The sequence below is a fragment of the Heterocephalus glaber genome, unplaced genomic scaffold (genome assembly GCF_053883595.1).
Source record: "Heterocephalus glaber isolate CG9 unplaced genomic scaffold, H.glaber_assembly_v1.0 deba00000281, whole genome shotgun sequence".
Taxonomy (NCBI): domain Eukaryota; kingdom Metazoa; phylum Chordata; class Mammalia; order Rodentia; family Bathyergidae; genus Heterocephalus; species Heterocephalus glaber.
In genome coordinates, this window is record NW_028258139.1 from 7,611,909 (window position 1) to 7,639,668 (window position 27,760).

Consider the following 27,760-nt stretch of genomic DNA (forward strand, 5'->3'; position numbering starts at 1 on the left):
ACTATGGCCTATGGGACAAATTCTGCCTGCCACCTGCTTTTGTAAATAATACATTACTGGCACATAGCCACGCTAACTTACTTCTATATTATTGTCTATACAGTTGGCTGCTTTTCATACCCTGAGTGTTTGCAACAGAGATTTTGGTATGCCCACCCAGTTTAAAATACTGTCTGTTAATAGTGGATATATATAAACAAAAATACTGTGCCAGGCATCTTACCTTTGTTATGCCAATTTTCTAAATATATGCATTCCTGTGCAGTGGATACTAGCTAAGTCCCTACCACCATCTTAACACATGTCCTTATTAAAAGCCCCTCACATTATTGTATCCTTTTCTGATGGAAAAGCAAGCATCAAGAAAAATCAAATAAAATTTTTCTTCAAGTGAATTGACAGAAATGGGGTCCAGTGAGAGATGCCTGTATCTTTTCATTCAGTTGTTGTGATCCTTTAAAGGAAGAACCCTAGCCCTTTTTTTTCATGAATTAATAATTTAGCACTTTTCAAACTGCTAAACTCATTTTTGCAAATAAATTAAGTATAAAAAGAAGGGATATTTTCTACTTTTGGATAGGATTCATCCAGGAAGTAGCTGAGCCCTATAAATTCTTGACTACTTGACAATATGGCTAGATTAGTTCATCCTTTAACCCCAAAACAAGCCACACAAGAAACTCATAAACATCCTCCATTTAAAATGTTTTTCATTTTCCACTTCTATTTTGCTACACAGAAATGAAGATATATATTCATGATATATATTAATATAGCCTAAATTAATGACTTCTAAACAGTTAGGTGTTGCTTTCAGGCAGTTTATCCATGAAAAGCAACAGTAATATGAACAGTTCTGTTTAACTTAGCTAGTAATGACTGGGTAAATTATTCTCTAACCTGGTAAGATGATGATTCCTGTTGTGCCTGGAGGAAAAATGATTTTCCTCATTTAATTTTTAAAACACTGAGGGGAAAATATCCTAAATAGCCAAAATCTAGCTCAAAGAATCATAAAAAGATGGCTAGCTTAAAAGAGAAAGCTATCTCTATTTCTGAGTCTCTTGTTTTTAAGGATAGATCTGAACAGCATGCAAGGAGTTCCTGTATTTTAACAAGGCCATTCTAAATTACAACCCATGACAGCATGACTGAGTTCACGTAAACACAGCTAGTGGTATCATGAGTAACAAAATCTGTCTCCATCAGACGCCCTTTATCCTGCGTAACAGACCTTCATGCTAATAGGCACTCAGGCTAAGTGTTAACCAGCTACAGCTGGTTTGTGCTATAAAAAGAACTAATGAAAACACAAAACCTAACTTCTCTATTCCACTCTGGACAGCACGTCAAAGCTACACAAAGACAGCCTTTTCCAAGTGCTCTCAGTGAATGAACTGGCCAGGTCTGGTTCTCTGAAGTTGTTTACTGAACAGTGTGTGCAAGGGACTCAGTAAGCACGCATGGGCAGGGGCGGGGTCTGGGGGAGGGGAGGGGCTGGTCACGTGATCTGGTGAACAAAGCCAATTTTTCGGAACGATTTTGGATTTAGTTTTATAACAAACAGGAGGCAGAAAAAAATTTCAAACGCAGAGGTAAAGTATCTCGAACAATTTCTTAAATACATATACTTAAGAGTACTTTGGTTTTTAATTACAAAAATTTTAATTTTTAAGTAAATTAATGTCTTATCAAATATTCTAAATTCTTAAGTAAAGGCAAATCTTTTCTTGTTGACTTATTTTCCAAGAGGAAATAATATTAGGATAAGAAGATAATAATTATTTTAATTCTTTATTTGGCTAAAAAAAGTCCAGGCTCTTAGTGCTAAAAGGGACTGTAGTGATTTTTCTCCCATCTTTCTATCTCATAGATGGTCCATTTAGGGCTTAGAGGATCTTAGTGCTGCAGGTTACACTGCTTGATGGCAAAAAGAATGTGGGTGTCTTGGCTTCATGAATTTTTTTATTCTATCTCATGCTAGAGTGGCTTCTTCAATGAGACCAAGAATAAAACAAAGAGAGTGATTGAATTATTTCATAATATTACGGTGTTTGACCTAACCTACCTACCTTTTTAATATATAACGTTACTTGCAATGTCAACTGAAAATTTAGGGAGTGGTCTTGCCATTTTTTTCATGTTCTTGAACAGGCTGAAAGTGTTATTCAGTGAACTATTCTATTCTGCTGGATAAAAGTTTTCTGCCTTAACCAGGCAGGGCTAATTCATGGTGCCTGAGACCTTAATCTGCAGTGCAGATGCTAACTCCTGAGTCAGCCCCCCTCTCTCCCCAGGACTCCAGGCCCATACTTCCATCTTCTGTGTGACAGCCCACCAAGATGTCCTGTCAACAACCCCATATCTACCTTCTGTATCCACCTAGGGTGCTTCAAGGCCAGGGCAGGGACAGGAAGCATACACGTGAGCAGATGTGGCTGCCTGTGATCAGCAGCCACCTCCCTTTGTCTCACTCTATCATGTGCTCACCTCTTTTCTTTTCTTTCTTTTTTTTTCAGTACTGGGAATACAACCCAGGCGTGCTCTACTTTAAGCTACACCTCAACTGCTTTTTTCATTTTGAGACAGAGTCTCACTGAGTTGTTCAGGCTGGCCTCCAACTTTGCATCCTCTTGCCTCAGCCTCCTGAGTAGCTAGGATTACAGGTGTGTGTTAACACACCTAGCTATGTGTTGACTTTATATTTCCCCAGAACTGGGAATTGAACTCAGGGTCTTTGCATTGAGCTACACTCTCAGTCCTTTTAAGATATTTTCTATTTTGAGTCAGAGTTTAGATAAGGCAATTGAAATTGCAATCCTCCTGCCTCAGCCCTCCAGAGTGCTGGGACTACAGGCGTGCCCACCATGCCCGGCTGTTCTCACCTTTTTAACCAGCCCTCCAGAAGCCTGCTACCTGTCACAATCAAGAGGCCCAGCAACTCTGGGAATTTCCCAGCTGCTCCAAGTGCGGTGATTTCTGACTTCAAGTCTAGTCTTTCTTTTAGCCTTTCCCCAGGCTGCTGTTTGTCAGTGTCATTTTCCAAGTTATTAAAGTTGAAAACTTCAAAGTCATTTTTAGACCCCACTTCACTACCTTACTCCTTGAACCTAAACCATTACCAAATCCAAATGGTTTTTCCTTTATTCTAAAAACGGTTTTTGATTTTTCATCCCATCTGCTAAACGCTCTTGCAGAGTTAGAGCACCTCACACTCGACATTCAGCCTTTCAAATCTTGCCTCACCACAAAGACGGAACTTTGATTATATCAAGTGTAGTCCGTAGTTTGTCTATAGGATAAACTTTAAAGCCCTGTGCAACACAACCTCAATCTACCTTTCCAGTGACTTATTTATTTATTGGGTACCAGGGATAGAACTTGGGTCCCTGCGCTTGTGAGGCAGGTGGCAGAACCACTGAGCTAAATCCCTGGCCCTTATTTATTTATTTTTGAGAAAAGGTCTCCCTACGTAATTCAGGCTGGCCCTGAATTTACTATGTAGCCCAGGCTGGCCCTGAACTCAGGGTGATCCTCCCGCCTTAGTCTCCCAAGTACTGGGATTACAGGCATGCACTACCATGTCCAGCTTTCAGTGATTTCTTCTTTTTTTTTGGTATGGAGAATTGAACTCAGGCCCTCATGTGTGACAGGCAGGAGCTTTGCCGCTGAGCTACATCCCCAGCCCTTTCTAGTGACTTCTGTATCTGAACTTTTACAGTTAAAATATGATGGTGGTCTGGGCATTCAGTATAGATGCGAATACAGCATTTATTTATCTGATAAACATTTATGAAGTACTTATCATTCACCCAGCTCTGTGCCAGATGGTACTGAGAGACCTGGGGCAAACAGGAGTACACACACAGACAACAAAGGCATAGTTACTTTGCTTGAAAACACTTAAGTCACCAAGGGGAAACACATATAGTTGAGTAAGACAGGGCATGACAGACATAAGAGAATAAAACTTTAGAACAGGTCTTAGAGATTTATAACTTACAGATAAAATGGCCAAGGCAAGGAGAGATTATATGAGCTTCCAAAGTCATGCATTTAGTATTTGCTGTCACTATTAAGACAAACCATGTAAGGAAACACTAAATCTATTGAGAGATCATGTAATCTACAATTACAAGAGGTGCTCAAAGTGGTGGCCATTAGCTTCTACTTCTTTATTAGTATGGTGAACTGCTGAAGTGTGTATACATTTTTTTGGGCAGACTCTATTTAAACACTAAATGATTCCAACACAAAAGGCCACACATATGGCCTAAGTCTACTGACAGAAAATGTTCAGAATAGATAAATCTATAGAGACAGGAAGTATAGTAGTGGTTGCCAGGGGCTGGAGGCCAGAGGGGAACAGGAAGTCACTGCTAATGGATCTGAGTCTCCTTGTGGGGCAAAGTTGTTCTACAGTTAGACGGTGTGATAGTCACACTGCATGGTGAACATAGTAAAACCCAAGGAATTATACCCTTTAAAATGGTTTAAATGGTCAAGTTTACCCCACAACCAAAACAAAGCTGAATGATCCCATGCTATAATCACAGAGATCTAATTCGTCCTCTTCAAAAACCCGTGGGAGTTGTTGCAATTCTTTTCTTACCCTGCCGATATAATTTCTAATTTGCATTCTATTAGACTATATGTGTGTGTGCACCCGCATGTGTGTGTGTATGTAACATCCTGTCTCCCTAAAAAGATAATTGAGGGCTGGTGATTTAGCTCAATGGTGCCGCCACCTACCTTGCAAGTGCAGGGTACGAAGTTTGATTCTCAGTACCCGCCCCCCACAAAAGATAATTGAGCTTCTTCAGCAGAGACATAATAGCATGTAATTCTCTACTCAATCGCTAGTGTAAATCTTTCTTACTCCCTTCCTTCTGTTATTTTTTTTTTTAGTAACTCCCATGTTAAAGGAGTAAAACAATACATGTGCTGGGTGGGTGTTAAAATTATTTTGTAATTAATGCAATACTAACGAATGGAATTGCTCTCAGAAACACAAAAGAACCACAGAAGAATATCAAGATCAATACTATTAAATCTCAATTTATTAGGTGTGACAACTAAGGTTGAGAGACAAGTTATTTGACAAATGTTGTACAGTTAGGCAACATCACAGTCCAAATTAAAACACAGGATTCCTAATTATTAAATGACTATTCCATTTTTTTTTTTTTTTTTGGTACCGGGGATCAAACTTGGGTCCTTGCGCTTACGCAGCAGGCGGCGAAACCACTGAGCTAAATCCCCAGCCCTCAAATGACTGCTCTTGCTACAACTTCACTATATTGTGACAGGTTTTCCATATCATTCTGCTTGAGAACTTACTGTAACTCCACATTTCATTAATGGTAAACTTTGATCTTAGCTTTAAGACCTCCAGGGGAATTACTATTTCACCAAGCTCATTTCTGTTTTGTTTTGGTTTTTTTTTTTGGTACTGGGGATCAAACTCAGGACCTTGTGCTTGCGAGGCAGGCACCAGAACCACTGAGCTAAATCCCCGGCCCAAGCTCATTTCTGTTTACATGGAAACTGCATCTCTGACATTCCTCTTATCATCTGCCACACCCCCCCACCTCAACTCTCATTGGTAAATCAATAATGCTTTCATACAACTGTAAATGTATTTCATTTGAATCCACTGATTTGCGATTTGACACAATGAAATCTGGACTTTGAAAGAAAAAGTATGTCAGTTTTTATGGGTGACAACATCTCCATACTCATTAGGACCATGCTGTCACTCAGAAAGAACAATGGGTATTATTCCTGTGCTCACATTATATTTTATAAATTTGGGGTTCATATACATGGACTCATTGTGTTCATAATAATATCTACAGCTTGTGGAGTGCTTTCATTATGAGGAAACTGAGTCTCAGGGAAGTAAAATACTTCAAGTTAAATTCTAGTTTCTCTTTTATGCTCTCTGATTCCAAGTTCTGAGTATTAAGAGATAACTGGGTGGCCCTGCCTTGCCTCCCTCCCTCCTTCTTGCATGCATTGATTCTTCACCACTCAGACCTCCTTCTCTGGAAACAATGTCTTCCTATGGTTCAGTACAATGTGAGGATTCAAGACTGTGACACTGATATCTCAAGTTGATTTTATTCCCATTGATGTCAAATCCCCTGGAAATTCTGCCTTGGTCAACAACTGTGTGGTTCTAGTCCTGGGCCCAACCTGTATAGCACCCTATTGGTACCTCCTCCCCCAGGTTCCTGTGAGACAACAGCCTCTTTCACTGCACTCATTCAGTTGCCTGCATACCCTGGGTGGCACAGCCACTACTCTTCCAGGCTCTCATTCCCAGTATGACGAAGAGTTCTACAAGTGGTAAGGGATGGATACCGTTTGTTTTGATAATGGTTTACACAGCACAAAACTTCTGTGACAACATCAAATCAAAAACATGGTCACAACAGTAGAAATCTTAGTGTAAAGTGTGAATAATATTCCAAATCAACATGATCTTAGTACTGCTCCTCTGCTTCACATATTCAGAATCACTGCATGCTTCCCAGAAGGACCACAACAGACAGCTGTAGCCTTCCCATTTTACAAGGGATAGAACTGACATTAAAATACCTTGCCCAAGAAAACGATGGAGGAAGGCGCACACAGATGCAGGTCGCAGGTTTGCCAAAGGACAAGAAGAGGTGTGGTGAGGGCAGTGGCAGGGGATGTTGCTAAAGGATGGCACCATTCACCCTCAGGAAAGGAAGATGAGTCAGAGTGCAGTTCCTCATCTTTTTATCACCATAATGACCTCAAAGTTATGGCAAGGAGACTATAAGAGAGCAGACATCTGCTCCAGTCTCTCACTTGTGGAATAGAATGTTCCACATACCAAATGCTGGGCTAGGTCCTGGGAAATGCAGAAAAGGCAACTTTATGCATAGATACTACTCCTTCAACCTATAGCCTAGAGATTAGAAAGAAGGACAGAGAAACAAGAGTTGATGCAAGGAGCTGAGCATGGTGACACCTGCCTATAATCCCAAAACCCTGGCAGGCTGAGACAGGAAGAGATCAAGTTTGAGCCCAGTCTGGACAACTTAGCAAGGACCTGCCTCAAAAAATAAAAAATGGCTGGGATGCAACTGAGTGGGAAGGCCCTGAGTTTGATCTCCAGATGGGGGAAAAAAAGACTTGATGCAAGGACCACTTTGGACATTAGAAACTGATGTGGCTGAGTGACTATATTACCATTCCTTTCCATAGAAGGCTTCAATTGCTAAGTAAGTTCCAGCATGATTTGCTTGAGTGACCATTCTCCCACCTCTTCCCATAGAAGACTTCAATGGCAAAATTAATTCTAGCATGAAAGGCCTTTGTGGAGGGCAATTGTCTAAGGTTGGCCAAACCTTCCCTGAGAACAATGCAAGGTGCAGTCTGGACTGTGCTCCTGGCACCAACAGTGCCTGCTATATGTACAGGTCATGCAAACAGCAGCTGAATAAAAATCTGTAGATTAAAAAAATGGGAAAGAATGAAATAATTTTTAGATAACAAAATCTGAATTAAAAGAATTGGTCCATGGGCTAAATCTGGCAAGATGAAATCTAACAAGGATAACAATAATGTGCTGAATTAAGGTCCACATAAAAAACCAACTCCACAGACAATAACAGAGATGATAACATTTTATCAGGATGGAACCCCAGGGTAATATCAAGGAACATCTGTAGTTCCATATCCTGGTGACTCAAGACAATTGCTGTAATAATTTGGTTACAATACATTTATTTATACTATTAAAAAGTTTGGTTATGCTATGCAGAAAAAGCATTTAACAAAATCCAATATCCTTTCATGATACAAACATTATGTAGGGCATTTAGGATAAACCCACAGCTAATAGCATACTCAATTGTGAAAGAATGAAAATGTTCATCATAAAATCAGTAACAGGACAAAGACCCTGCTTTTGCTACATGGCGATGCTGTGCTGGAAATATTAGCTAAGGCAGACTAGTAAGAAAAAGAAACAAATGAGACACAAATTGGAAAGGAAGAAGTAAAACTGTCTCTACTCAGAGATGAAGTGATTGTATATGTAGAAAATCCAAAAAAATTTGTTGTCAATAAAGACATTCAACAGTACTGCAGGATACAAGGTAAAAAAACAAAAAGTTGCATTTTTATACATTATCAATAACAATGTAAAAAAATTTAAAAAGCAATTGGTTTATAATATCAAAAGAAGAGGGCCAGGGATTTAGCTCAGTGGTTCTGTCACCTGCCTCACAAGTGCAAGGTCCTGAGTTTGATCGCCGGTACCAAAAACAAAAGAAGAAAGTATAAGTAAATTTAACCAAAGATGTGCTAGAGTTCTCTACCAGACAAAATGGCCCCAACGGTCCTACATTCTAAAATGGCTCCTGTTCCTAAAATGGTTCCCACTTATGGAAATGAGCCACTTGGTGGGGGGGAGTGAAACCTACTCCCTTTGGAGAAGCAAAACCTAACTTGTTGCTCCACCCTACTGCCCACGTGATCCTCCTCTCCTAATCACCCAGCTTCCCCTTGCTCAACTCATGGTACTCTTCCCCGCTGCACCACCCTATATGAACCTCACCCCCAGTTAGTCTCGCCCTCTCTCGCCATTGTTCAAGGCAGCCCAGCAGCTCCTTCCCCAATAAAGCCCTGCCTCAGGTGCTCTTGTTTCGGCTTGTTTTCTTTCAAGAAGTATTAGATTTATACAATATAAATGCTAAACATTTCTGAAAAATTAAATAAGATCAAAATAAATGGAAAGGCATGTTATCTTTATGGACTAGAAAATTTAATATTAAGATGACAATCCTGACACATACAGATTCAATGACATTCTTAAACCCATGGCCTCTTTTACAGAAATGAAAATGCTAATCCAAAAATTAAGATGAGATTTCCATAATTCTTGAGTAGCCAAATTAACTTAAAATGCATCAAATACTCAAATATAATGGCTAAAACTATAAAACTCTTAAGTAAAATACAGGAACAAATTTTCATGACGTTGAATTTGACAATAGATTAGATAAGACACTAAAAGCACAAGCCAAAAGAGAGAGGGAGAGAAAAAACAAAAAATAGATAAATTGATTGAAAACCAGCAAAATGAAAACTTTTGCATATTAAAGGAAACCATTAAGAAAGTGAAAAGCCAACTTACAGACCAGATCTGGCATGTTCAAGGTGGTATGGCCTTAGAAAAAGCAACTTACAGAATGGGAAGGAATTTTTCCAAATTATTTATCTGAAAGGGTTCTATAATCCAGAATATATTTTTAAAACTCTTATAATTCAACTACAAAAAAGACGACACAATTAAAAAATGAGTAAAATACTTGAATGACATTTCACCACAGTAGATATGCAAATTAAAAGCACATTAAAGAAGCTCAATATCATTAGAGAAACGCAAATCAAAGCCACAATAAGGTACCATTTCACACCATTAGGAGGGTTGTTATTAAAAAAAGAAAAGGATAAAGGAAGGAAGGATTAAAAGAAACAGAAAGGAAAGGAAAAACAAAGAAAAGGAAGGAAGGAAAATAGAAAAGAAATTAGAAAGTTTTAGTAAGGATGTTAATCAATTCACACTATTCTGTATTATTTGTAAAAATTTAAGACAGTACAGCCACTATGGAAAGCAGTATGATGGTTCCTAAAAAAGTTAAACATAAAATTACCATGTAGATCCAGAAATTCTAATACTGGGGTATACTTAAGAGAAATAAAAGTATGTCTACAGAAGAAGTTTTACACAGATGTTCAAAGCATCATTATTCGTAGTAGTCAAAAAGGAGATAGAATAAAAATGTCCATAAACTGATGAATGGATAAACAAAATTTGGTATATCCATAATGGAATATTATTCTCCCATACAAAGGAACAACAAAATGGTATATGTTAACATGGATGAATCTCAAAAAACATCATGCTATGTGAAAGATACATAATAGGTCATACATTGTACGATCCTATTTATATGAAATATCCAAAATAGGTAAACACATAGAGACAGAGAGCTGATTAGTGGCTGTCATGGACGAGCGAAGTGGTTAACAGGGAGGGACTGCTTAATGAATACACGATTTCCTTTGGGATGAGGAAAGTATTTCAAAATCAAATGGAGTTGGAGATTGTACAACATTGAGTATACTATTACTGAATTGTATACTTTAAGATAGTTAATTTTATGTTTCACCATTATGTCCAATTTTATGTTGTTCATCTCAATAAAACAAATGAACAAATAAAATTCCTATGGTTCCAGGCCGGGAATTTAGCTCAGTGGTTCTGCCACCTGCTTTGCAAGTACAAGGTCCAGAGTTTGATCCCCGGTACACACACACAAAAAAAATTTCCTATGGTTCTGCCAGGTATTCACGGAGCCTGTCCCATAGTTCCTCCTTGGAGACAGTGACTAGAAACAGCCTCTTCCCATGTAAAACCCAGATCATCTATGTTAAGGGGACACATATGAATGTATATATATTTTTAACCAAAATGTTAACTGAGCATGCTCTTTAAGCAGAGTTAACAGATGAATCATAGGTGCAAGGCCTGCAGCTATGTGGCTTCATCGCTGTACCTTAGCTCCTTAGGTTGCACAAATTTCCACCCACCCACAAAACAGAGACCAGATAGTCTTTTTTTAGAAAGCACCTGGAAGAAATTAAAAATTTTAATATAAGACAAATTACCAGACAGTTCTTTCACATCTCACCATAATGAATGTCTCTTGCCCCTCATATGTACTAATCCTTGTATAACATTTATCACCTTAGGGAATCTCATTCTAATCTTTTGTAGAGAAAGGATATTATGGATCAATAAGCCAAGAATTACTCATATTCAAGAATTTCAAAGACAAGATCTGCAGTTTCCCACTTCTCTATAGTTCATGAAGAAATGGTCCCTCAAGAGAGCTTCAGCTTCTCAAAATCAAGTATCTGTTTGTGGGTTTCCTAGGTAGCCAGGGTTCTACGATAAAGACTGGAGGTACAGCTACAGCTGAAGCTTTCCAAGGCCAACAAAGTGGTAGATGTACAGGAGATACTAACATTTATTTCAGTCTTCTTGCTCCTGAAGAAGGGAACACAGCTTGATCCTTTTTCTTGTTCTTTTAGCAGAAACTTCTGCAGAGACAACCTGCATTGGGATTTCACACCAGAGAGAGGAAGAATGGTCATGTGCTTAAGGCAAAAAAGTGGTGGGCCAGGATGGCCCACACCTGAGGGTCCTCACACAGCTGTGTGCAACAGACCTATCCAAGACCCGGAAAAGCCCACTTCCACCAGCTTCCCCTGGTTGGCTCAGTTCTTTTTGTTTCATTGTAGTAGTGAGTAATGGTAATTTGATTTCATTCAGTGTTAAGTGTTGTATTTTAATACTTTAATTATCTACCTGTGGTTATTTTTTTCTTGACCTCAATTCTGCATTAATTGTAATGAATGTTTTAAAACCCTTACATCATTATCACTTGGATTCTTTTTTTTCTTTATAAACATCTTCACTAAAGAGCTGCCCTTGTTCCTCCTTTGTCAGATATCCTCTTCCTTGCTCCTTGCTTCATTACATTGACTAAACACCCTCCTACTTCCAAGAGTCTCACCCTCTATTTGACTGGAGAGAAATAAGTGTCACCTTTTTCCTAAAGCAGAGAACTCCTGGCAATTCCTACCTCACTGGGCTCCCTGTCAATACATGACACATGACAGCATTTATAGGACAGCTTCCTGGTCTAGCTAGTTCTGAGAAAAGAAGGGGAACACAATCTTACCCCACCTACTCAGTTGCTCACTTGGCCACTATTTTTTCCCATCAGCACATACTTGTTAAGTGTCCAACGTGTTCATTGCCCTGTACTAGAACCAGATGAGTCACTGCCCGTGACCTCAGAAGAATTATTTATGGTTAAATGGGAGAAGTAAAAGAAATCTGAATGAGCTTATTTTGAACCTGCTGGCAAGTTATCAATGCAATGTATAATATCTGGTCATTAGTTTTACTATGTAATCAAGCATATGTCTTGATATCCTTGTATCTGTTACTCTCTTTTGTATGTATGCAAATAAATGTGAAGGTTCAGAACATTTGTAATATCAGTAACAGAAAAATAAGTCAGGAAGGAACAAGGGTATCTCTTCATATACCAGAATCTCTTGTTCTTGGGAAGGAGAGTGTTCCTCCCAAGAACTACGTGGAAAAATCTGTTTGCTTCATTTTCTGTGGAGATGGAGCTGATCTGACTTAAGGGATCTAGAACTAGAGAGCCAAGAAATCAGTAGAAGAGAGTCTTCCAAGATTGCTAGCTGGCTGCACCAAGTGCTCTGGGTCTCGCTGGGAAACAGTGCAGAGTAGGTCACTTGACAGACGCAAACAGGGGCAGGGACAGGAAGGTGTAGCAGCCCAGCGGAGGCAGGAAGTCTAAGTCAAGTCAGACTTGATCCTACCCCACCTGTGCTTCTTGGCCACACAGGCATGTGACACTGTGGGCTTGCATACAGTCAGCCAGGCAGACTCCACCAGGCTGTGTGCTCTGTGTCTCATGGCTTTTCTATGAGTTGTCATCTCAGAAAAGTACATTCCAGAACTGAAGTTTGGCTCATAGGAGATTTCTAGTGTGACCAAACTGCTCCTCCAGGGTGCAGCTGCAGGCCCAGGAGTAGGGGTACAGACTGTTCCCTGTCTTCAGCCTCTTTCAAGAGCAAAAGTTTCCAGAGAAAAGAGGTCAGGAACAGGGAGGGAAAAATTCCATGCCTTTAATATAGGGCCACCTTGAAATCATTCTTGATCTTGACAGATAACATGTGCTGGAAAATCACCACAGCCAGGTTAATTTGCAAACTTAGAATTATGGTTGCACATAATATATCTGGGTATGATTCTGGAAAATTCCTCTTGCTATTACATTATTAAAGTCTTTATTTTTATAATTGCCTATTTCTATCTCATTAAACTAATTTCCTTGTTTTAAGTGATTTCTTCAAGTTTATTGCTGGTATAATGCATAGGAAAAGAACACAAAAGCTTTCACTGCTGTTTTCATATTACCCATAAGTTCACTGAGGATGGTACTGAAGAAAGGTAGCCATAAAAGAGAGCACAAATCAAATGTGTTTAAAGAACATGAACATACTGTTTTAAAATTGTCTACCCTTCTGACTTTAATCTGAAACATTTAAAATTTCAATTGGCTGTAACCTGATACTAGTTCAATAAAATGATAAAACTGTAAACAAGAGACAAGGAGCAGAAAAAAATGGATCAATTTTCTGCCTTTAGGAGGAAAGAAAGCAAAAATTACAAAACTCTCAGAAGAGAACATTTTGCTGGATATGGTGGCACACATCTCTAATCCCAGCTACTCAGGAGGTTGAGGAAGGAACATTATAAATTGAAGGCCAGCCTGGGCAATTCAGCAAGACCCTGTCTCAAAATAAAACTTAGAAAAGGGCTGATGGCATAGCTAAGTGGGTAGAGTGTTTGCCTAGGATGAGCAAGTGGTTAGGCTTAAACCCTAATAACACACACACACATAACATGGGTGCACGCATGCATCCATGCATACATTAAAAAAAACAAGATAAATTGTACATCATCAACATTATACACCTTTGTGTTTCAAAGGACGCTATCAAAAAGTGAAAAAACACACAGAACAAGAAAAGCTATTTGTAAATCATAGATCTAATAAAGGAGTTGTATCCAGAACATATAAATAACTTACAAGTTAATAAAAAGACAACCTGATTTTAAAAAGAGGCAGCCAGGCAAGGTAGCACATACCTGTAATTCCAGCATTCATAGGGAGGCCGAAGCAGGAGGATCATAAATTTAACTCCTGCCTGAACAACTTAGTGAGATCCATCTCCAAATAAATAAAAAGAGCTGGGGATTCAGCTCACCGGTAAAGCACCAATGGGTTTGATTCTCCCAGTACTCCCAGGGTAGATGAGGGTAGGCAAAGAACATGAAAGACTTCTCCAAAAATGATATACCAATAACTAAAATAAATAGTAAACATAAGAAAAGATGCTCAACATCACTAATCATCAGGGAAATATAAATCAAAACTATGAAATACCACTTCACACCCACTGGAAAGCTATAATAAAAAAGATAACTTTTATTTAGGACATGAAATTAGAACCCTCAAGTTTAATTGTAAAATAAATGGTTCAGCCACTTTGAACAAAGTCTGACGGTTTCTCAGAGGAATTAGAGTATTAAACATAGAGTTACAAGATGTCCCAGCAATTCTACTCCTAGATATATAAGGCAAGTGAGATGAAACTATGTCTACACAAAAATCTTGTAGACAGATATTCATAGTAGCACTATTCTAATCAGTCAAAAAGTGGAAACAACCCAGAGGTACATCAACTAATAGAGATAATCGAAATAAGTAAATGGGTTAGAATTCTGACAAAAAGATCATACCGATACATGTCACCACATAGATGAACATTGAAAACATCATACTAAGTGAAAGAAGCCAATTATAAGAGACTACTATATGATTCAATTTATATGAAATGTCTAGAAAAGCCAAGTCTATAGAAATAAAACGTAATAAATCAACAGTTGCCAGGGGCTGCGATGAATAGGGAATGGCGACTTGGCAGTCAACTGGTATGGAATTTCTTTCTCAGATTACAAAAATATTCTAGCATTAGATAATGGTTATGATTGTACAATTCTGTAAACACAAAACCCATAAAATTGTACACTTTCAATAGGTGAATTTTATGGGATATGAGGTTCTTTCTCATTAGCACTGAGAATCATACCCAGGGGGGTGCTACCATTCAGCTACATCCTCAGGCCTTTTTATATTCTAATTTTGAGACAAGATCTTGTCAAGTTGTACAAACTGGCCTCAAATTTGCAATTTTCCTATCTCAGTTTTCTGAGTAGCAGGATGTGAGTTTTATATCGATAAAACTCTTTAAAATAAAAAAAAGTAGGGGTTGAGGTCCAGATAGATTTTTTTTAGCTCCCCTTCAGTCAAGCTCTAATTTCTAGCTCTCTGTGTACAAAATAAAGAAGAATAAGCACTAGCTTTATAATTTCACGGGCTTTGATACTTGTAAGTCAGAACAGAAACAGGAAGAATGGCAAAGAACATAAAACATAAAAGATCAGGATGTCAATTAAAATTAGCAGTAGTAAGATGGGGCTGAGAAGAAATAGGGCCAAATGACTTGGATATCATCAGGACGGACCACCAAGAACTATTTTAGAAAAGAAATAGGAAAAAAGTTAAGTGGGTGACTGAGATTAAAAGGCTTATTTAAAATCCATGAACATGGTGCTAATGATTAAGAGATGATTCAAATTTATTGAATAAGCACAGGTTAAAAAAAAACAATTGGGCTATGGCATCAATTATGAGAATATATAAACAGGCTACCACATTATTAGAATAGCATAACCATCTTATGAAAATGTGATGCTAAACAGATCAGTCAATAAAATCATTCCACAGACTCTAACAGTATATAGCAGTAAACAGAAAAGCAAATGAGATGGCTCTGCTTGCTATGAGGGCATAATCTTCCCTCCAGGCTCTTTAACCCTGGGCAGGGATGATGTCACTGTTCCAGAGAAGGAATAACCTTGAGGAACCAACCACCCTACTTCAACACACAGAAAAGGAGATAGGAGTTCAGTGTATCGCCCAACTATTTAACAGGAATGAAAGTAAAGGCTCATATGTAAGGAGAAGAGCTGCTGCCACCCAGGGGACCTGTCTGTGAGCATACAGAGGGACTTAAATGTGCCACAGCTGGCCAACAACTCTTCTTTGCAAAAAAAAAAAAAAAAAAAAAAATCTAGCAAGTTTCATAAAGTCTTTCTCCACTGTCCAAACACACATCAAGACCAATGCCTCCACACATTACATGCATTACCTTATAGTTCACGCTTTTCATTCTGCTTTAATACTGGATCGTTTTTACTATCAGAAGTCTGGGGTGTCTTTTTTAATGTGTCAGACAAAAACAAAACTACACCAAACATAATTACCAGCACCATCCAATACTAGACCCAGCATTAGGGGAGTTTTTGATTTTGTGGTACTGGGGGTTGAACTAATGGCCTCACACATGCTAGGCAATGCTCTAGTGATAAACAATGTCACCAGACCTTTAAATTAAAAAAAGAATTTTGAGACAGACCCTCACTAAATTGCCCAGGCTGGCCTTGAACTTGTCATTCTCTTGCCTCAGGCTCCTGATTAGTTGGGATTATAGCCATGTGCCACCACTCCTGGCTGTAAGGCAGTTTATTGTAACATGTTTATGACAAAGGTGGTCACATTTCACATATTTACAAAAATGTTCATGTTATCAACTCCTTATTGACAGGAGTAGTAGGGCTAGGTATACAGTGTGAAGTAACCAAAGGCACAGAAGTAAAAATAAACTTCAAGCAAGCTTCCCTAGCAGCTGGACCAAAAATGCAAAACCAACACTGAAGGCTGATTTGTAATGTAATCTTTGCTTATTTTAAGTTTCTATTATTACAATGATGCTTTTTATCAGTGTCTTGTGCTTGCTTTTAAAAAGCTGGTGAGCTATTCATGGGAAGCATCATGCTAAACAGTTTACATGCAGAATCTCAATGTATTATGATTAGCATTATGGTTCCATTTTCACAGATAAGGAAACATACTTTGCCCCAAATCTTCCTGCTAAGTGTTGAGTCAGCACTGAATCTAGACCAGCTGAGCCATTTAGATGAGAGTCAGCACTGCATCCAGACCTTTTATTCTATTAAATTGTCTACCTCTATCTCAATACATTTTAAAGAGAAAAGTAGTACCCATATGTACATTTGGAAACGAGAGACAGAAATGCTCTCACTGTGGTTCTGTGGTACTATTTAAATTTAGATATTTTCATCCCCTTATTAATTATCAAAACAGTCTCTGTCAAAGCTGTCCTCTTCCTGCCTCTGTGCAGAGCTAGTTTCCACCTCCAGCAACCCCTTCAACTCCTGTTCATATAACTGCCCAGAAACTCCTCACCAAATCCAGGGCACAGGTCCCACCTCCACTACGATGCAAAACAACAAAGAACAAAAGCCTATGGTTTTACTAGTCATGCATTTATTTAATAACCATTCAATATCCAGTGGATCTAGAAAAATCCGTGTATGAGTTCTGACTAGATTGCCTACTCCAGTGGTTAGTGAATGTCCTCTGTACTGCCTTTTTGGTACCTTTAATCTTAGTAATTTATAAAACAGGTTTATGTTGGTTGCTCTGATTTACACACCTTGGGGAATATCACAGAAATGCTTTCATGAATAGCTTGAGGTAAATGAAGTCACCATAAGAACAATGAATGGGAGGTTCTTTCCTGTTCTAGTTCTGAAATCTGAAGTATATTTTTCATCATTTTTCACGGTTCAGAGGGCATGAGCCTTTTTATCAAATCTATGTGACACTGACCAGTACTGGCTGGCTTCAAATAAATTTCCTTAAGTGTCACAGTTGGCACCAATTCTGCTGATAGTCATCAGAGATAAGCCCTTACTGATCACAGAAAAGTGATACTGCCAGAACATAGCAAACAGCCTGAGATGATACCTGTGATTGAGGTGCTAAGTAAAGTTAGAAACCTACAAAAAAGTTTCATCAAGAACTGTCCAACCTGGTCTGTTTGGGGATAAGGGGAACAATTGTGGCAAGACAGATCACCAAGACACATATTTGTTTCTTTTTCCATGGTAATTTCCATGGTACTTTCTGGCACTTCAGTGATCCAGTTTGTCTCTAAGTTCACTGATAATTAGATCTTTCAGGTATGGTAAATTATGGCAAGAACTTAAGGACTGCCATTCTGAAAAACAAGGAGGCCAAACTGAGAGCTGGTCTTTGTTGCAAAGGAGCGCTGCCTATGCAGTTCTCCTTTCTCAGCATCTGCTGAGAAGTGTGCACAAGACTGGCTCAGATGTGCCCCACAGGGTGTCCCAAAAGGTAATCTACAACCAGGAAGTTGAAGGTAGAAATTATAAGTAAAAAAGAAAGGAATCTTTCAGTCTACATATATACATCTTGTAATAGTGTTCTCCCTTCTATATGTACTATATGTGTATACCTTAAAAAGTCTACATTAGAAAGCATATTGCTAAATGTGTCTCCAAGGCAGATACATTAATATGTTCATTACCATTAATGCCATATATACATGCACATACATATACACAAAGAATTGGCAGTGGGTTAAGTATAATTCTCCTTCTATATTAATATGGTTTATATACTTCACAGCATGATTACTACAGAAAATGAACCTAGAAAATACTAATAATCAGAACTTCTTGTATCCAAAAGATATCTCAGCAAACCCGTCCTCAAACTCAAGGCCAAATTCTATGGCCATCTGTTTAAAAGTTCAGTTTCCAACACAGTCCAATAAACTCTCCTGAGCAAGGCACTTCTTTTTTGCCCACATGTATAAATAACTACCAGCAAATGAGAATTTCTTTGAGGCTGTTTTCTCATCTTTGAAATGGGAATAATGTCCTCTACTCTCAGTGCTGTGCAGTCTCATATGTGCTATAAGAAACATACTACACAGAGCATATATTTATTATATCTGAATAACTGAATGTTGTTTTCTTGTTCTTAAATTTTATTCCTGGCCTTTCAATCTACATCAGCACATTCCCAGTTGATATGCCAAAGTCTGTGTCCCAAGTAGAAATTCAAAGCACTGACATGCCAACTATTGATAATAAATCATCAGATTTTAGCTTTGAGTTTTATCTTCATTCAACAAGTAAATCAGGTACCACGGAAGGATCTGGAAGGACAGTCTTCAAGATGCGTGCTGTTTGTGATTACTCATAAGGAAGCAATTACACTATTAGTTTCATGGTGTCTTCCTCTCTCGGTGACTCAGTCCTCACTGTCTCTGTCCCGGGAACAAGTGGTCTGGATGCTGGGCTTAGAAAGCATTACCAGGATCCTTGTTGTCAAGCTACTGTTAGTCCCTTCTCCAAAGTCTTAACACTAAATATGTACCATGAAAAAAACCAAGCAAAATAAAAACCAAGTCTTAATGTATGACTCTCTTGGATAATTCTATTTAAATTAACCACAGATTTAAGTTAAAAGGTTCAACAGCAGTCTACAACTACAAGTCATAGTAAAGAAATTAAATCTGATTTAATACATTTCATACAAATATACATTCCAAACAAAAGAAAAGTAACTTTTTCTATAATTCTAAAAAAAAAAAATTCTTTAACCCTAGGAGTTAGAGAAATCTCAAAGAGATTTGAAATTCACAGTGGTTTCAATTAAGTACCTCCACTTCAAAATGATTCATAATTAACACAAAAGTCTTTCTATTTCTCTTCTGACTGAATAAGATGGGTTAATACTGTTTTCTTGATAGAAAAAATGACTGATCTGATGAGGTGGCATGTATACTTTTAATATCTATTCTGTAGCAAATCTGTCTTAGAGCTTTGAAAGTAATTTAGCATCATCAGAAAGATAATCTCAAAAGGTCATCCTGAGGCTCTGATATAAATAAATAAACTACAGAAGAAAGGAAGATGGTGGTGTAAGATCTGGCAGGATAACATAGTTTCTCCAGGACCTGTATGTACAACATCTGGAAAATAACGAATGAAGGGAAAGAAAAGCTCTTTGAATTATGAAAGAGCTGAAAGGAAAACTAGAAGGCACAGGGAAACTGAAGAAAATTCAGGTAAAAGAATGAAGCAAAAAAAAAGAAGAAGAAGAATGAAGCAGTCTGGAATGCTAATCCCAGCTCCCTCTGGGAGGGATAACTGTCTCTGCAAATATAAGGTAAACCAGGAAGGATTGGCAGGCCCAGGTAGAAACAATGGACTAGCAAAGCTAGTCCCCCAAAAGCCCAATTGTTATCATAAACTGAAAAAACAGTGTGGGGCTTTACTCTGAAAATAACCCCTTCTGCATAGCAGGCTGGATTTAGAGAAGAAATCCACTGCAGCATTCATCGTATTTGAGAGTGATTAATCAGGAGTCATTTTGGGAAGGGGTTAATTGTTTAAGACTCAGCTACTCTGGGAATCAGAGCCTTAGGGTTTCTGGGGTTATCTTACCACAGTGACTTGGTGGGAGATGGCCACAAGAGACATTTACAGAAAGGATACAGGCTAGAAATAGGCTCCTTGGGAAGTTTAAGCTCAGGCCAGGAAGGACATAAAGGTCCCACTTTCTGTAGTGAGAAGCCAAGCAGGTCATATGTGGTCTTCAGAGGGCACTGGTCTAAAAATACTGGCATTAAGTCCAGTGGACTCCTTAAACCACCCTATATCCACCATCCTCTGCCTACATCCAGCGTAGAACTCAATGGTCTGTCTGCTTTCTTCATCTCCCGACATGATCAGAAATATGCCTTGCCTTGGGCAGCTGCCACAGTCTAGGGTATACAGACAAAGTGGGGACCCTCTGGGTTGAGGGGTGTACACCACGAGAAATGAAAACTGGGAGTGGCTGGGATGAATATAGGCCTAGGGCAGACACCTTTGACTGACCACACCCAGCCGGAAAACTAGGGCAGGACTCAGCATTCACACACAAAAAAGAGAATACAGAAACAAAATAGGACTTAGTCATAATTCATTATTTCTCCTCTATATCTGATGAATGCCAATACTGCAGGCCCTGGAAACAAATAACTCACTCCACAAACAGAAAAATTTTTTAGATTCTGTTCCCTTTCCTCTGTTGGCCTTTATGGGGGATGGGTGGGTTATTTTTCTTCTCTCTTTTTTCTTTTTTCACATTTCTTTTGTTCTGTTTTTCAATTTTTTCTTTTTTTCTTGTTTGTTCTTTTCTATTACTTTTATCTAATTCTATTAATTTTCTGTTACTCTTTAATTGGATCCCATATCTCACTTTTCTCTCATCTTTCTTTTATTTTTTAAATTTTACTTCTTTCATTTTCCCTTCTCTTCCATTTTTATCAGCACTACTAGTATGTTTAATTATTTCCAGATATTTAGGTGACTGTGCTATTATTGGTGAATTTTTTCTATTGTTAATAGTGGTATAATTGTTGTATTTAGTAGATATTTATTTTATGCCAATATTTGCTTTGTCTTTATGTCAATATTATTATTGCAGATCTCTTCTATTGCTAAGGGTGGTACAGTAGTAGCTTTTATTGATTCTTATGGTATGTCAATATCCAGTTTGTCTTTTGAGTCTATTGTTGCTAATTTCTTTGTTATTATCAGTGGTGGCATAGTTGTTAATATTAACTGGTTTTTCTCCATGTCAATATCTGGTTTGTCTTTGCATCATGAACATTACTATGGTCTCTGGAAAACTGTGTGCTACACTACATCTTCCCCTCCCCAGATTAATGAAGGTGATCAGATTTTGGGACAGAGGCAAAGGCCTATAGTCACCCATGCTCAGAGCACATCACTGGAAAGTAGACACTAACTAAGGAGATTGCCATACTAGCAAGAAAGTCTTTAATCCACCCCACCAACAAAAACAAAACATCCAACAATGACAACAAAACTAAAAAACAAAAAAAGAAAACGTGAGAAACGGTAACAAAATGCCTCTAAAAACTTCCAACTACCCCAAAGCTGATCCATGAAGCATTGATGGGACAAAGACAAACAGCTGAATTTTAAGAAATGATAAAAGAGGAAACAAACAAAAATACAAATTGATAAGGTGCTCAGTGAGCTCAAAGAAGATATAACTAAACACATATTGAACATAATAAACAATGATTATTGAGCTTAAACAAGACACTAACAAAAAGCTAGCCGAGCTAAAGTAAACAATATGAAACATGAATGACCAGTTTAGGAAAGAATTAGATTGCACTGAAAGGTACCACACAAAAATCCAAGAGACAGAAAATTCTATTGAAAGTACGGAGAGCAGAAGTGAATAATGTGAGGAGAGTGTCAGAACTAGAAGCCAAGGGCTCATACAGGTTACAACATACTCAGACATACTGTAAAAACAACAAGAGACAATGAAAAATGATTCTAATAGCTGCTAAATGACCCAAAGAAGACTAAAGATTTAATTGGAATTAGTGAAAAATCAGTTTACAAAAATGATAGCAGAAAAATTTCCAAGTATGGGGAAGGAATTTAATATAGAACCCCAAATTGCCACCATCCAAAAAGAACTTCTGCACAACACATTATAGTCAAAATTGCAGAAGTACACCCCAACGACAGAATCTTAAAAGCTGTTAGAAAAAAAGCAACAAGTCACTTATAAAGCTTAAACCCACTAGAATCACGGCAGAGTTCTCAGCACAAACCTAAGATGCCAGGAGAACTTGGAGTGAAGTGTTTAAAGCCCTAAAAGAAAACAACTTCCAAACCAGACTAATATATCCTGCAAAACTATCTTTCAAAACTGATGACAAAAGAACACATTAAGAAATTCATTACCATCAAACCAGCACTCCAAAAAATTCTCCAGGATATCCTACATAGAGTCAAAGAAGCTAATGATGCCAAAAAGTCTAGTGGAATGAATACATTAGGTACAATGAGCTGTTAAACAAAAGAAGGAAAAAGGAATCAACAAGAAGATAATACAGTAATAGGAATACATCAATCCTTTTCGGTAATAACTCACAATGTGAATGGACTGAATTCCTCAACCAAAAGATACAGATTGGCAGACTTAATTAAAAACCAAAACCCAACAGTATGCCACACATGAGAGACACATCTGATCCAGAAATTCACAGACTAATAATCCTAGGATGGAAAACAAGATTCTATGCAATAGGACCCCAAAAGCAAGCAGGAGTAGCTATTCTATTTTCATACAAAGTGGACTTCAAGCCAAAAATAATTGGAAGAGGCAAAGAAGGTCAATACATATTAGTTAAGGGAACAATTAAACAGGAAAAGATAATTATAAATATCTATACTGGTGTGCCAAGATCATACTACACTTGAACTAGAAATCAATGGCAAAAGAGGCCACAGGAATTTTGCACACACTTGCAGATAAAATAACACACTCTTGAATAGTAAATGGGTCACAAAAGAAATCAAGGAAAAAATTGAACAGTTCCTAGAATAAAATGATAATGGCAGTACAACATAGCAAAACCTATGAGACACAATGCAAGCAGTCTTAAGATGGAAATTTATTGCTGTGAATGCCCACATTAGAAAAATAGAGAGAGGCTAAATAAATAACCTAAGGTTGTACTCAAGACACAATTGAGACTCCCAAAATCTAGAAGATTAGAAGTAACTACTTCAAAAACATGTACACCTGTAAATTGGGGAATCCAGAAAAAATGGATAGATGCCTAGATAATACGAATTACCAAAACTAAACCCAAAAGATATAAAAACTCTGAATAAACAAATAGCAAGCAATGAAATTGAAGCAATCATTTTTTAATAACCTACCAACTATGAGAAGCCCAGTATATTCAATACTGGCTTCTACAAGAATTTCAGAGTAGATCTAATGCCAATACTCCTCAAACTCTATTGAAACTGAAAGGAAAGGAGTATTCCAAAAGTCATTCTTGGAAGCCAGCATTACCTTGATTCCAAAACCAGACAGGGACTCAACTAAAAAATAACATTATAGGGCAATCTCTTTAATGAACATAGATGCAAAGATCTTCAACAAGATTCTGGCAAACAAAATCCAAACAGTCATTAAAAAGATCATATATCATGACCAAGTAGGCTTCTTTCCAGGAATGCAAGGATAGTTCAACATATGTAAATCAATAAATGTAATACATCACATAAACAGAACAAAAAAAATCACACGATCATTTCAATAAATGGAGAAAAAGCACTTGATAAAATTCAACATCTGTGCATGATAAAATCCTTGAAGAGTGTCTGTATAGAAAGACCTTATCTCTTTCTGATAAAAGCCATTTATGACAAACCCACTGTCAACATCATATTAAGTGAAGAAAAACTGAAAGCTTTTCCACTAAAATAAGAGACAAGACCAGGATGTCCACTATCATCACATCTGTTCAGTATAGTATTCAAAACATTACCAGAGCAATCAGGCAAGAGAAAAAGTAAAGGTCATATGTATAGAAAAGGAAGAAGTCAACTATCCTTATTTGGAGACAACATAATCCTTTACATAGAACACTAAAAATTCCACCAAAATACTACTAGAATAAACAAATTCAGCAAGTTAGCAGGATAGAAAATCAATACACACATATTAATGGCATTTATATATACCGACAATGAATTTAACTAGAAAGAAATTAGGAAAACAATACCATTTACAATAGCTTCAAGGAAAGTACATACTTCAGGGTTAATCTAACCAAGGAAGTTAAAGACCTCTATAATGAAGCCTGTAGTGTTCTGGAAAAGGAGATCAAAGAGTATATCAGAAAATGGAAACCTAATCCCCTATTCCTGGATAGGTAGACCCAATATTCCAAAAATGACCATACCACTGAAATTAATATATAAATTTAATGCAATCCCAAAGAAAATACCAAAAGCATTCATCAGAGAATTTTTTTAAAAAATCTAATTCATATGGAACCAGAAGAGATCAAGAATAGCAAAAGCAATCCTGGGCAACAAGAGCAAAGCAAGAGCCATTACAATTCTGGACTTCAAGCTATGTGACAAAGCTATAGTGATAAAAATAGCATGGTACTGGCACAAAAACAGACGTGTGGATTAATGGAACAGAGCAGAGGATGCTGAAACAACTCCAAGCACACTCAGCTATCTAAGGTGCCAAAAACATATTCTAGAGAAAAGATAATCTTTTTAACAAATGGTGCTGGAAAAGGTCGTTATATACATGCAGAAGATTAAATCTACAGTGGAACCTCAAGTTACAACTAGTCTCATATATAAACAACTTGGGTTATGACCAGAATTGTAGTTTTTAACTTGCCACCAAAGTCTTGAGTTATGAACCAAATGCCAGTCTTTCTTGTGTGGGGTTAACTGAGAAATCCTGGACCAATGTCTCTCTAAGGACACTGGGATCTGCCAGGAAGAAAGTGTGACCTAAAATTATACAGGAGGGACTTTGAAGGCTGTGTAGAGGAGCCTGACCCTTTAACTGACCCTGTAGTCGATGACACTGTCACTATAGCAGAGTCCATAGGCTTGCAGGTACACAGTGGTGGTGTTGAGGAACCGGAGGAGGAAGAGTCAGAGGAATTTTCTACAGAGAAACATCAGCAACTTCTAGCTGAGTAACAGAGAATGGCAGCTTGAGCTTTTTGAAGACGAAGGGGAGTATCAACAATCAGTGCAGCAAAGTTCTTCTTCTGAAATAAAGGAAATCCTGAAATAATGGACAGAGCTACAAACATTTGTAGAGAAGACCCACCCAGACAGAGAAGAAGCCAATCGTTGCATTTATTTGCCTAATGACAATGTTATGTCATACTACAGATCAGTGTTAAAGAAAATAAAGAAACAACCTTAGACCAGATTTTAGTTCTGAAAAGGTTGAGACCTAGTGAGGGACTCACCTTCCAAACAGTAACCACCTTCCATTTCATCCTCCCCTCCCTTCCTTGAAGCCAAACATGTCAACTTGAATGGTGAGTACAGTATGAAATTGTTGTTTCTGGTAAATGAGGTACATTTTATATTTTGGTGAATACACTAGGAAAATTATTGTGGTAAATTATTCTGGTAAATTATGCATATTACACAGCCGTTTCTTATTATCAGAAGGTTAGTTAAGCAGTGATTTGGGAGGTTCGGAATGCATTATGGCTATTTTCATTATTTCTTACGGGAAAAATAGTCTTGACTTACAACAAACTTGAGTTACAACCAGCCCTCGTGAACAAATTGACTTTGTAAGGCAAGGGTCCACTGTAAAACCATATCTCTTACCATGTACTAAACTAAAATGAAAACAGATCAAAGATCCAAATATTAAAACAGAAATACTTAATCTACTGGAAGATAAAATAAAACTCTTGAAGACATAGGCATACACAAGGACTTTCTGAACAGAACTTCAATTCCACAAGATAGCAAAAATCAACAAGTGGGATTATATCAAATAAAAAATCTTTTTTTTTTTTTTTTACAGCAAAGAAAAAAACTAAGTGAAAGGACAACTGACAAAATGGGAATAAAGAATTTTGCCAGCTATTCCTTGGACAGAGGACTAATCTAAAATATATGAAGGACACAAAAAATTAGAAACTCCCAAAATAAAAGAATGGGCAACTGATTGGGACAGACACTTCTCAGAAAAGGTACAAATGGCCAATAAATACATTAAAAAATGTTCAACAGGGCCAGGGATTTACCTCAGTGGTTCTGCCGCCTGCCTCACAAGTGCAAGGATCTGAGTTCGATCCCTGGTACCAAAAAAAAAAAAAGTTTAACACATCTGGCAATTACAGAAATGCAAATTAAAACAATACTGAGATTCTATCCTATCCAAAAAAGAATGGCTATTATCAAGAAATCAAATAAGACATTCCTCGCTTAACATCCGGGGTCTGTTCCTGTGACTAGGTCATTAAGTGAATTGTTAAGTGAGGTCTGGGTGACCTTCCAAACCCACACTCATATTTTGCCACTCACCGAGTTCCTGGTTGGTCTGTATACCCTGAGCCATTCCCCTGCTGGCCTCTGGAGCTGTCTCTGCCAGGAAGGAAGTAAACTCTCTGTACCACAACTCGAATACCCACTTCTGAATACGGGGCAGCTCCCTTGCTTTCCACCACATCCAGGAGAGAATCCTTTGAGGAAGTGCCAGCTGTGAGGTACTGCTTTGCCTCTTCATGCCCATGGGGCCAGCCTGTACTTGTGGTGGCTGGGCCACTATGTACAACCTGGTCAAGACATGCAAAAGGAGCTGTTTCAGTTTGGCTTACAACATCAGGTTACCCACCAAGTAATCACTTGAAGAATCTTTACTGAACTGAAAGAATGGTGAAGACAAAAGCAACAAATGTGTAGTGGGGGGGTCTCTATGCCTGCCACGTAACTAGCCTGCTGAGGTGGGACAGGTGGGTGACAGTAATGTGGACAGCAGAGTGTTTCCTATCAGTGGAATTCCAGCAGGGACAGTCCTGCTATTAAATACCTTATGGTAATTAAACATTGTTTTCTTTTCTTTTTGAGGTGACAAATCTAATAGGACAAAGTAAAATGTAAAAGAATGACAAGGGTATGATAAAAATGAAGTACTTTATTAAGTGCTCATATATGCAATCTACTAGGCTAAATGTTTTGCATACTTGCATATTCTCTAAATTACCCTATGCAATAATATCAACTACTCTTAAGACAATAATACTTCTAAAGTGCTTTCTATCTTCCAGGCTCTATTCTGGAAGGACAAACATATTGATATTTATCTTTCATAAAGACTCAACATGGGATGTAATATCATTATCCCAATTTTTAGGCAAAATTGATATACAAAGAGACTGCCCAAGGTCACCCAGCACAAAATGGAGGAGGCAAGATTTGAACCAGGGCTTATGGTACCAAAGTCCACATTCTCCACCATTATGCCACACAGCAGTTCCACTGCCACTGTTATGAGACAAAAACATACCACATCAATTTCACATTGCAAAGCTGTTTAAAATGTACTTTGAGCCATGTTTTAAATGTTATAATTAAATTGATTCAAGTTCTCTCCTTTTCAATAATCCCCTCCATAAACTTCTTCAAATAGTCACTGGAGATTTTTGCTTGGTTATATGGCATAAAACAGGGTGGCTGGGTGCAATG

At 37.9% G+C, this 27,760-nt stretch overlaps 1 protein-coding gene and 1 long non-coding RNA gene across 10 annotated transcripts in view; one reads left to right on the forward strand and one right to left on the reverse strand.

Annotated features, from left to right (window-relative positions):
• Spidr (scaffold protein involved in DNA repair) overlaps nucleotides 1–27,760 on the reverse strand; it is a 419,506-nt gene that overhangs the window by 126,465 nt on the left and 265,281 nt on the right. For 6 of the 9 annotated variants that reach the window (XR_002391231.2, XM_021249026.2, XM_021249019.2 and 3 more), the window contains 2 exons: nucleotides 26,600–26,850; nucleotides 26,320–26,370 (listed from right to left, as the gene is read on the reverse strand). Coding sequence is in view for 8 of the 9 variants with exons in the window: in XM_021249026.2 (XP_021104685.1) it covers nucleotides 26,320–26,370; nucleotides 26,600–26,850 (302 nt within the window). In the remaining variant the exon portion in view is untranslated. The remainder of the gene's footprint in view (nucleotides 1–26,319; nucleotides 26,371–26,599; nucleotides 26,851–27,760) is intronic. The other 3 variants (XM_087182055.1, XM_021249029.2, XM_021249020.2) reach the window with 1 other exon arrangement.
• On the forward strand, nucleotides 1,496–26,602 carry LOC110346953 (uncharacterized). Its single transcript, XR_002391246.2, has 3 exons — nucleotides 1,496–1,595; nucleotides 11,140–11,319; nucleotides 26,097–26,602. It is a non-coding gene; the product is annotated as an uncharacterized LOC110346953 (long non-coding RNA).